Source organism: Pogoniulus pusillus, chromosome 40, assembly GCF_015220805.1.
Source record: "Pogoniulus pusillus isolate bPogPus1 chromosome 40, bPogPus1.pri, whole genome shotgun sequence".
Taxonomy (NCBI): domain Eukaryota; kingdom Metazoa; phylum Chordata; class Aves; order Piciformes; family Lybiidae; genus Pogoniulus; species Pogoniulus pusillus.
In genome coordinates, this window is record NC_087303.1 from 3,377,790 (window position 1) to 3,388,737 (window position 10,948).

The 10,948-nt window shown below is 59.4% G+C and overlaps 1 protein-coding gene and 1 long non-coding RNA gene across 5 annotated transcripts; one reads left to right on the top strand and one right to left on the bottom strand.

Annotated features, from left to right (window-relative positions):
• Positions 1-27: 27 nt before the first annotated feature.
• On the top strand, positions 28-10,932 carry ODAD4 (outer dynein arm docking complex subunit 4). 4 transcript variants are annotated; one of them, XM_064174319.1, is made up of 12 exons: positions 28-1,643; positions 2,300-2,431; positions 2,566-2,719; positions 5,135-5,196; positions 6,092-6,248; positions 7,128-7,352; positions 8,035-8,242; positions 8,742-8,828; positions 9,061-9,257; positions 9,426-9,526; positions 9,681-9,753; positions 10,539-10,932. In XM_064174319.1, exons 1-12 carry the CDS (start codon positions 1,590-1,592, stop codon positions 10,754-10,756), a joined length of 1,668 nt encoding a protein of 555 aa, XP_064030389.1. In that variant the 5' UTR covers positions 28-1,589; the 3' UTR covers positions 10,757-10,932. The 4 variants fall into 4 exon arrangements, with proteins under 4 accessions (XP_064030389.1, XP_064030388.1, XP_064030390.1 ...); XM_064174318.1 differs by having other exon boundaries at positions 1,323-1,999; XM_064174320.1 differs by lacking the exon at positions 9,681-9,753 and having other exon boundaries at positions 1,574-1,999.
• On the bottom strand, positions 4,734-6,735 carry LOC135191807 (uncharacterized). Its single transcript, XR_010308869.1, has 2 exons — positions 6,224-6,735; positions 4,734-5,712 (listed from the first exon to the last, which is right to left on the bottom strand). It is a non-coding gene; the product is annotated as an uncharacterized LOC135191807 (long non-coding RNA).
• Positions 10,933-10,948: the final 16 nt, after the last annotated feature.

The following is a 10,948-nucleotide window of genomic DNA, read 5'->3' on the forward strand; positions in this document are numbered from 1 at the left end:
CCCGTCGCTCCACGGCGGGGCCGGGGCCAGCGCCGCTGACGTCAGTCCCGAAGCAAAGAGGTCGCCCCCGGCCGCGACGGGAGGGGAGGCTCTGCCGGCCTCTGGTCCTCGTTGGGGCTGTTTTTACCGGAGCGAGTCCGCACCCCCACCCCGCCGCCTGCACCTGCTCCCGCTGGCGCCGCGCGGCCCCGGGCAGCCCGCCCGTCCTTCGTGCCCGCACCCGCCGGGCCTGGCAGCGGGGCTGAAAAACCTCCCACGGGATGTTGTAACGGCACGAGGTGCCCCATGGGGCCCACGGTGGGGAGCGGTGCCACCGCCCGGAGCCCCGCGTGGGTCACCGGCAGGCAGCAGCCCTGCGCACGAACAGGGCAGAAACGGCCATGGGCACAGTCAGACAAATCCATCCCAGCCAAATGTGCTCCCCGCCGCCAGCAGTGGCCACCACGCGGTCACTGTCTCTGCTCCCCCCCGGCCGTGACTCAGGCCCGTGTCAGCGATGCTGCGTGGAAGCAGTGGGGTGGGCTCCGACGAGGGCTGCTGACCTCGCTCTAGGGGTGAGGTTTGCTGTGGCCCGCAGGACGTTGTCACCAGTCTGGAGGAGCTGCGTGGAACAACCGCTGCGTGGAGGGGGCAGGAGGACACTGGCACAAAGCTCCTGCCCGTCACGCCGGGTGCACGTGCCACACCGGTGGTGCCCCTGGGGAGGCTCCACAGAAAACTGCTACCAGAAACTCCCAACCGTCTGAAACTCTCTGCCGGGCTCCCTGGAGACACAGCTGTGTCACGCTGAGCCTCCCACTCCAAGCTTCAACTGGTGTTTGTCTCACTACCCACGCCTGACACCCTGCCCCCCCACTCCCGCGCTGTGTGGATGCCCTGGCACCAGTCCAGGAGCCACAGAGCTAGGACAGGCCCGGTCAGCCCTGGGCTGCCTCCAGTACCCACCAGCAGTGTCTTTTCCCCACGGCGAGGTGAATTTGTTTGGGCTCGGAGCAGGACGGAGCCGTCACACCCCACCCTGAGTCACTTGGCAGAACAAACGGATTCAAACGGGAACCTCTGGGCAGTCTCACCCGGGGCTGGCATAATGCCTCTGGCAGGAGAGCAGCAGCATCCTCCTCCATTCATCATCTGTCTGTCCAGGGCTGGACACCAGTGGTGAAACTGGTACCACGGGCACCATCAGAGGGGACCACCCCAGTTCCAGCGGGAGGGAGCAGCCATGGGCTGCCCCGGTGACCCCCCCCCGCCACGGGCTGGAGCTGCCAGAGCAGAGGAACCAACGCAGCCGGCAGGAACTGGGCACTCGCAGCACTGACCTTGCAGAGCGATTTCACGGGCAGCCCCCGCACCCTGCTTCTGGCCGACCCCCCAGCGCAGGGCTCTGGGAGTGCGGCTCTTAACCCCCCCACCGCGGGCACCGGACCCTCGAGGGGCGAGGTGCCGAAAGACGGAGCGTGAGTCGCCGCGAGCCCCGACGCGGCTCTGCTCGGAGCTAGCTCACGATTTGGCGGAGAATCCCCATAGCCACCCACGCGTGTCCTATTTATCCCGCACCTCTGACCGGCCCCTGCTAGGGCGGACTCGCCATGACCTGCCCGCCGGGACCTCCCCACCGCGCCCTGCGGAGACACAGCGCGGAGGTGGGCACCGGGCGTGGGAAAAGGGAGGGGAAGCGAGGACACCGGCCCCCGGCAGCGAGCTCCGGCCGCGCCGCCTCGATGGCAGCCCGGGGGGCTCCGTGGAGCGGCTGCAGCCCGAGGCCGGGACGCAGCAGCGGCACCGCGGGGCGGGAAGCGGCTCCGGGACGTCATTGTGTGGGCGGGGTCATAACCGGAAGTTATCGTTGCCCGGCAGCTGTTGCCTGGCGACGGCGGCATCCGTGATGGCGGCGGCAGAGGAGAAGGTGCCGGTCGGCACCTTCCCCAGCTTCATGGCCGAGGGGACGCTGCTGGCGCGGCGGGGCGAGCACGGCAAGGCTCTCGCCTGTTTCAACAACGTGAGCCGCCTGGGGGGAGCGGGGAGGGTGCAAGGGGGGCACTAAGAGGGCCCGGATAGGGGAGATGGTACCCGGAGGTGGTTGTGGCGGGACGTGGTTGTCGGTGGCATCTGGATCACGCAGGGGTGGCTGGGAGAGTGGTGGCACGAAGGGAAGGGGGGAAGTGGAGTGAGGTGGCACCATGCGGGAAGGCGACAGAGGCGGGACGGTCGAGGGCGCTGTGCGGGGAGCGCTGGCGGAGGAGCTGCTGCAGAGCCGCTGCTGAGCCAGCAGTGCCATTCTCTGGCTGCTACCTTGCAGGCGCTGAAGCTGAGGGCAGGAGACAAGCACTGTCTGGTTGCCCGCTCGGAATGCTACCTGAGGCTTGGAGACACTGAAAACGCCCTGAGAGATGCTGAAGCTTCTCTCCAAAATGACAAAACATTCTCCAAGGTGAGCAGCACCATGCGGTGAGAGCCCAGGGCGGGCAGGGACAGCTCTTTGTGGAGCTCAGGTCTGGCAGACCGTGCCGTGCATTTTCCCTCGTTTTCATTCTTCCCCCTCCCCTGCCCCAAATGTCATTTCAGGGACTTTACCAGAAAGCTGAGACCTTGTACACCATGGGGGACTTCGAGTTTGCCTTGGTCTTTTATCACCGAGGCCACAGGCTGCGTCCAGACCTCCAGAAGTTCGCACTGGGCATCGAGAAAGCCCAGGAGGCCATTGTCAACTGCATCGGAGGTAAGATGTGTCCTTTGTGTCCCCAGGAGCTGTTCAGCGGGCAGCTGAGGCCACGTCAGCTCAGCAGGGACCCAAGGACTCTGCAACATGAAGCTCTTTGCTTCTGGACTCATGCCCTCAGTGGCCCCTCTCAGACGAAAGCAGGGAACACCAAAAAGTGCCAAGTCTCTTTCTCATGCCCTTGCTTTGCTGCATGCCCCATTGGTACCCTGGCAGCTTCAGTTCTGTGCCCAAACTGACACCAACGTTTCCAAAGTCACCACAGAAGGGTTCTGCTAGCACAGAGCAGAGCGATTCATCCCCTCACAGCTCCACTGCCATCTTCATCCTCATGTGCAAGGTTCATAGCAGAACCTTCCCTGCTGCCTGAGCCTGGCACTGCCACCAGCCCAGCTTCCATCCACGTGCCTTGCGTAAGGGCACTGTCAGTGTCCATGGCAGGGCAGCTCTGCTTTCGTCAGCCCTGGCTCAGCCCCTGGCACCAAGCCCTGCGGGAGGCAGGAAAGGCCAAGGCCCTGGGGGTGGTCAAAGCTAACAGAGAAGTTGTCCCTCCCCCCTTGGTTTTGGTGGCAGCAGAGCTCTCGCAGCCCAGCAGGCAGGGACAGGACTTGCTAGGGGGCACAGGGACACTGCTCTAACAGAGCTGCCACCTCTAACACGTGCCCAGAGCAGCGGGGGCCTGGCTGACTGCTGTGGAACCTGCTGGGCTGGTTCCAGCCTGCTCAGGTAACTCCCACAGCCCAGCCAGGGCACACCCTGCACACCCAGGCCTGATCCTGCTGATATCCAACTGCCTTTGCTCCTCCTGAAATCGGTTTCCAAATTCCAGTCCACCCCCAGTGCCACAGCCTGCCACGTCCCAGCTGTGTGGGGAGCCTGAAGCTCTTTCCTGTGGCATATTTGTAAACCAGGGAAAGTTTCCCAGTCCAGCTCACTTCCCTCCATCACCACTGCTTTACCTTGTCACTGCTGCCTCAACACCTTCACATCTCTCAGCTGGCACAGCACTGTGCCTGCTGTGCCTTTGAGCTCTGTGGGCATTCCAGCACAGGCAAGGGAACAGACTGAAAATCAGAAAGACTTTGTAAAATCATAGAATCATAGAATGGTTTAGGTTGGAAGGGACCCCAAGGATCATCCAGTTCCAACCCCCTGCCATAGGCAGGGACACCTCCTACTAGAACAGGTTGCTCAAGGTCTCATCCAGCCTGACCTTGAACACCTCCAAGGAGGGAGCATCCAAAACTTCCCTGGGCAACCTGTGCCAGTGTCTCAACACCCTCACTTGAAAGAACTTCTTCCTAACATCTAGTTTGAATCTCCCTTCTGTCAGTTTAAGCCCATTCCTCTTTGTCCTGTCATTACAAGACCTTGTCAGTAGTCCCTCCCCACCCCTCCTGTAGCCCCCTTCGGGTACTGGAAGGCCACTTGGGTGGTGAATGGCTGAGAGCAGCCCTGAGGAAAAGGACCTGGGGGTCTGGGTTAATGAAAAGCTCAACACGAGCCTGCAGCGTGAGTGCAGCCCAGACAACAACCCTGTGCTGGGCTGCAGCAAGGGCAGTGTGGCCATCAGGGCAAAGGAGGTGATTCTGTCCCTTGGCTCTGCTCTCTGCAGACCCCACCTGCAGTCCTGGGTGCAGTTCTGGAGCCCCCAACACAAGCAGGACATGGAACTAGCCCTAGCTGCTAGATGCAGGGGCAAAGGAGCAGAGAAACAGGTTGGCACTGGATCTAGATCTTTAAGTAGCTGGGGACTGGAGACACCTTATCAGGGCAGGTCCCCAGAGCTGCTTTACTGAATCTGCTTTGCTTGGCAGATGCCCAAGCCCCAGCCCCCCATGGCACTCACTTCACTGATTCTGACCCAGCTGCCTTGCTGCAGAAAACCCTTCCACAGAGCATGTGAAGCTCCTTCCTTCCTTCTGCCCAGGCCAGAACAAAGAGCTGTTCTTTCATTCTCACCTCCACTGCCAGAGTACAAGCAGGTGCAGAGGTGGATGTCAGAGTGAGGATGAAGTGGCAGCTGTGCCCTAATGCCAGTGGACAAAACCTCTCAGTAGTTCTGTGGCCTGCTGCAGATCCCTGTGCTCAGAACCTTCTGTGGTCCCTCAGAAGCAGCTGGCACCCTTCCTTCCTCTGGTTGCATGCAGGATGCAGCACATCTCTGCAGGAGAACCTGGCTGCTGGGAGCCCCTGGTGCCCTCTGGAGTGGTAATTAAACAGTGACTGAAACCCTTGAGGGGCTGCATGGCTGAGCTGTGCTCCCAGCATGCCCAGACAGCTGAGGGGAAGGGTTGGCAGAAAGCTTTATGCCAACAGGACATCATGGGCTGGGCACATTCGTGGTCACTGTGACCCCTGAAGGCTCTGCCCTTCTTTGGCTGAGCTCTGATGAGGATTTTCTTGTGCCTGTAGGTCCATCCTCGATCAAACTGGAGTGCAAGGACGAGCTGTGCTTTGTCAGCAGGCAGGCAGAGGTACGGCCTGGAGCTGCTGCGGGGCTGGCACTTGCTGTAACAGGCAGCAGAGGATCAGAGGATGAGCAGCTCCTGCAGCACCACGGGGGTGGGCAGGGCAGGTCCAGTGAGTGCCCTCTGAGCGCAGGGCACAGGCTGGTCCCTTCCCACAGCGTTGAGTTAATGCTGCTCAGAATGTACAGGAGGAGGCAGAAGGACTGGGAAAGGCAACCAAGAAAGAGCAGAGCCCAGCTTGAAATCTCTCCCAGCCCCTTCCTGGTGGCTGTTGCTGGTGCCCACCAAAGGCTAATCAGTAACAGCCCCGAGGGCAGAGCCAGGGCACTTTTATCTCCAGTATTTGCTTTGCTTTCCCTTGATGGCTCAGGGTCACAGGTTGGGTAGTGGCACCTCCCTGACTGCCTCCCTTCGGGGTGCTCCCATCGCAGCGCTGCCTCGGTGCTCCAGGACAGGCCACACTTCTACGAAAGCAGCACAGGGAATGCTCCTTGCTCCTCCAGCTGGCCTCAGCGGTGCTTGCTGGTAGAAACAATTTAAACCGAGGGAGCCAATAATTAGCACTAATTGCTGGGATTTGGAGCGCGGCACTTCAGAAAGCCCTTGCAGGAGCCCTGCCTGTTACAGCCTCTCTGACTCTGCCTGTGGGACCTGCCTTGCCCACAGCCCTTCAATGGGCAGAACTAATCCTTGCTCTTGCTGCGATGCTCCCTCCAGTTCTTGGGCATGAGGCAGCACAACTGGGTGCAAAATTTCAGCTGCTGGAGAGCCTCTGGCTCTGTGCTTTCACTTGAGGAGGAAATTGGCTCCTGTGGAGTGTGGACAGAACTCTGCTATCTCACAGGTTCCTCACTAACCCTCCCCACACACACACTTCCTGTGGTTTTTTTTGTTGCTGTAGAGCAAAAAAGCAAATGAGAAACCTCAAATCAATCTGACCAAGGATCAGAAATGGGCAAAGAAGCAAAAGCCTGTGAGGAATCCAAAAACAGAGCGACAGCTTCTTGGAGAGCTTTACACAGACAAGACCTACCTGGAAGAGCTGCTCAAGGATAAAGGTTTTCCTCTCCACTGCATTTAACAAAAAGATCTTTTTCTTCTTCTTTTACACCTCTGTCCCTGCTCTTCCTCACAGCTATCAAAGCTCCCACAGCACATGGTGCCTGTGGTGCTGGTGAGAGAGACCCAGGGGTCTTGGAGCCAGAGCACATTTCCTTTCCTATCCAGTGCCAGGCTTCAGTAAGGGACAGATTCAGCTCAGAGCAATCTGTGCTAGTGAAGTCAGAAGCAGAAACAGAATCAGTGCCAAGGACTCAGCTTCTGTCACAGTGCTCAGCCCCACTTGCACCGGCCTGAGGAGGAAAGTGTTGCCCAAGAGGCTGTAACTGGTTTGTGGTTTCCTTGTAAGTGCTGTTAGGGTCAAGCTGCAGGCTTCACAGAAGCGTTTGGAGCTAGGTGGAGGGGTGGGGCCCCTGTAGGCACTTTTCTGGGGAACTCTCTGCCCAGCAGCTGAGCAGTAATTAAGGATTCAGCCCGCTCATGGGGGCATTAATCACGTGTGGTTTCCAGGCACACAAACCTCTCTTCCCTTCCCCCTTGCAGGCAACCCCCAGCCCTACACAGTCATTTCAGCACAGACCTCCCACAGAGGACAGCTGATTGCTCCTCACCACTGCCCCCCATTAACCAAGCCCCTTCTTGGCCCTTGTCAGCAGAGAAGACAGCAGCTGGAGGGGCTGGGAAGAGCAGCTCCAGCTCAGGGAAACACCAAGTGGGGAACAGCAGCTTCCCTCCTCTCACCTCACCCCTGGGTAGCTCTTTGGTGCCACTCACAAACCGTCCCTTACTGCGCTGCAGCTGCACCTATCGCATCCCCACGCTCGGTGCACTCAGCTCCACACATTAACCTGGCCTGGCTTCTGCTGCCTTACTTGCAGATCTGATGGAGAGCAGCACGAAGCAGGGGGGCAAAGTGGCAGAGCTGGTCCTGGGTGGCATTTCCTACCTGGAGAGCCGCAGCGAGTTCTGGCAGCAGCAGAAGCCAATCTACGCCCGGCTGCGGGAGCGCCAACTGCGGCGGCAGAGCTGGGCCCGGGGCAGGACAAGGAAGCCAGCAGAGGTTGGCAGATACCTGGCAAAGACCATGGAGGACATCGACATGTGTAGGTGTCCTGGCTGGAAGCAGTAAGAAGTGGCAATTGGCACCTGTGGTTATTTGCTGTAGTAATGGCAGAGCAGGAGAGCAGAGGCAGCACAGGTGTGAGCCAGGGCCAGCAGGCAGGGCTGGCACAGTCTTGGCTCCTGTGTTCTTCCCTGTCCCAGCACTTCCTCAGGCACACAGCCCAGCACTTGGCATTTGGTAGCTGCTGCAGTTCAGCTCTTTGATGCTACAGCAGCAGGGTGAGGAGAGAGTCAGAAACGCCCCACAGCCCATGGGCACAAGGAGCTCACCGGGAGCCCAGTTAGGAGGGAACAACCTCAGCACTGTGCTAGACCTTCACGCTCAAGCCCAAACTGCCCTACTGCAATCACTACGAGCTTTCAAAACCTCCCCACAACGCTGATCGCTCTCCTTTGTGTTCCTTCAGCCAGGGCAGGCTGTGACCAGCCCTTCCCCCTTACCTGCTGTGATGAAAGGGATTCCCAGCAGTGCCTGCTGGAGGGTCAGAGGTGCCAGCTCCCAGGGGCATATTTCCTGGAGATTGGAGGCAGGAGTGTTGGAGGTGTGAGGAGTTGGGAGCTCTGACCTCTCCAAGATGTGTCGGGGGCTTACACAACGTAGCTTTCCCTCCCCGGTGTCACCACATCCACACGCCCATGCTAAGCTTACCCCCTTCTCTCTAGTGCTGGCTGGGGGCTCCCCTGAAGAAAGCTGCCAGAAAGCTGAGCGTGTGCTGAGGAGAGTGCAGAGGTGGCCAGAGCAGGAGGTGCCTAACAGGAGTGAGCTGCTTGGACGCCTGCACAGCTGCATCGGCAGTGCCCAGCTGGAGATGGGGCAGCTGGAGGCAGCTCTGCAGAGCCACCAAATGGATCTGAAATATGCCAGGCAGAAGTAAGTGCTGAGAGGTTTGGATGGAGGGGAAAAGAGGAAAGGACCTGTTAGGGACACTTCAGCACCAGGGGATGTTGTAATTCCCACCTGGAGGTTTAGCAGGATGAAGCAGTCTCGGCCCCTGCCCAAGACTCCTGCTTTTAGTGATCAATTCTCTGCACAGTTTCCAACATGAGGAGCCCAAAGCAGATTTGATAGGACCTAGAGCATGAGGCACAGCTGCTGCTCTCCTGAAGCAAAAGAGAACACAGGTCCCAGTCCAGCACTTCAGCCTCAGGTGTGGGCTCCCTTCTCAGGCAGCTCAGGCTCTGCATGGCACAAGTTTTGTCTTAAACTCTCTTGCATCCACACCATAAGAGCAGGCTGCAGAGGTTCCTTCCCTCTGCTCCTCAACACACAGCCTGAAGGCAGGTGGAGCACCAAAGCCAGCAGAGGAGGTTGGAGCAGGCACAGAGCAGGGACTGGCACAGTGACTCTGTTTTTTGTCTCCTCACCACAGCAAGCTGCCCGATGCCATGTCCAGAGCCCTCGACAACGTTGGCAGAGTTTATGCCAGGACTGGCAAATTCCAGCAGGCCATTGCCACGTAGGTACAGTGAGGAGCAGCAGAGGCACAGGGCTGGTTTGGATCAGACATTGCCTCTTCAGTTTGTTTAGTCACAAGGGGGAGGAACCAGCAAACCAAACTGGACGAAGGAGGGAGGCTGTGAAATCTTTCATGCCAACAGCCCCTGGAACCCTTTGATTATAGGACCAGTGGCTGCCATTGTAACTGTGACAGCTGCTAACTGTCTGCCTCTCTCACCTGCTGCTTGCAGCTGGGAGAAGAAGATTCCAATGGCAAAATCCAGCCTGGAGAAGGCCTGGCTGTTCCATGAGATCGGCCGATGCTACCTTCAGCTGGATAAAGCTGAAGCAGCCAAAAGTTATGGAGAGAAGTCCCTGCAGGCAGCAGACGAAGAGGGAGATGTCAAGTGGCAGCTCCATGCCACTGTACTAGTGGCAGAAGCACAAGGTAAAGGGGTTGGAACAGGGCTGGAGAAGCCTGACTGATCAGGGGCTTGCAGGAAACATGGCAGTGACTCTGCAGCCAAAGTCACTTCAGATCCAGGCCCCTCCTCAGGTACTTGCTTTGTCTCACATCATCGTCCTCCTGCTCTAAACTCAGGCTTCTCTGTTCCAGTGAAACTGAAGGATCACTGGGCTGCCATCCTGACCTTTGAAAGAGCACTTGAGAAGGCAAAGCTGACTGCCAACAGAGCTGCCCAGAAGGCCATCACCACTGTGAGTGTGGAGCCTGTAGGAGGGGAGGTATTGGCCAAGGGATGTGAATGGGGAGGAACCACCACAGGGAGGGTGGAAAGGACCTGGTACTGGCAGCAGAGAGCAGAGGCAGCTGCACTGTGGAGCTTCCAGTAACCAGCCTCTGTGCTTGCAGGCCTTGGACGAGGTGAGCAAAAGTTTTGTGGAGCTGGAGGGAAGAGAAGAACTGAGATTGAACGGGCACACAGGTAGCTGTCACTGACCCCCCTGTACCCCTCTGGTGCCAACCCCCTTTGCCTTCCTTTCCTGGAGCACAAACAGAGGCACAGGGACAAAGCTTCCCATTCCCAGGGAGCAGGCATCCCAGTTTCTGGCCCATGCTGTGCTCCCTGTACCAGCACACAGGAGCTAATTTAGACATGAAGCTGCAGCTGCAGTTTGTGGCTGTGGTGGGAAGCAGAGTCAGGGATGCCAGCGACGAGCCGGAGTCCCTGCTCAGTGCAGCCACCTGGGAGTGCAGCTTCAGTGCCCAGGGTGCGAGATGTGGCCCGGGACTGGCTCAGGACACAACGCCAGTGTCCACGTGCCTGTGAGCAAACGAGGTCGGCAGCACAGGAGCTCCTCCAAGCGCTGAACCGGCCCCGGCCGCGATGCGGTCCCTGGCCAGGAGGTGGCAGCACTGCCCCGCTGTGCCCGGGCAGATGGCAGCACTGCCCTGCGGTCGCTAGGCAGGAGGTGGCAGTACGGCTCCGCTGTGCCCAGCTGGGGCTGGGGCGGTGGGTCCGGGCGCCGTGCCTGTGCAACTCGGCACCTCACACCGACAGCAGCCGAGTGCCGAGGGACAGGACATGGACCAAATGACCTGTAAAGGTCCTTCCCAGCCCATCCCATGCCCTGATTCTGCCCCGAGGGAGCAGAGCAGAGTAGGGAGCTTCTTGACTGGGAGGGGAGACGGCGGTGCCAGGGGGCTGCTTTCCTGTGCCCTGATCTCTCACCGCTGGAATTTGGCTTAAATTTGCTTTTTCCTCCGCAGACTGCGATTTCGGCAGGGAAAACAGAAAAGATGACGTCTTGGAGAAGGGCAGGGAAAGAGGAGAAAGGGAGCAACGCAGAAAGAGCCGAGGGGATGCAAAGCACCGAGAAGATGCCAGGAGCTGGACAGGGGAACCGGGAGCCGACAGAGAGGCGGCGAACAAAGAACCGAGGGGCGGGGGGTGGTCGCGGCGCTCAAGCCGGATAAGGAGGCGGTAGAGGCGGAGCAGCAGTGGGGTAGATGGGGAGCTGCCGCGGGTGTGCCGCACTCGGTTTGCGAACAAGAGCCTTTCCCGGCCCTGCCCGAGCAGCCGCTGCCTCGTACCTGCGCCCGCTCCGCGCCGGTACCGCTCATCCGCCGGAGCTGTCCCTTGTACCAGCCCTGCTGCTACTTCGCGGGTAACGGGGACG

What these genes read in the sequence shown, in the direction of transcription:
- ODAD4 (XM_064174318.1), top strand. Translation starts at nt 1,886, where the DNA reads ATGGCGGCGGCAGAGGAGAAGGTGCCGGTCGGCACCTTCCCCAGCTTC. An exon ending in ATGACAAAACATTCTCCAAG is followed by an intron (nt 2,432 to 2,565) that starts GTGAGCAGCACC and finishes ATGTCATTTCAG; the next exon opens with GGACTTTACCAGAAAGCTGA. An exon ending in CTGAAATATGCCAGGCAGAA is followed by an intron (nt 8,243 to 8,741) that starts GTAAGTGCTGAG and finishes TCCTCACCACAG; the next exon opens with CAAGCTGCCCGATGCCATGT.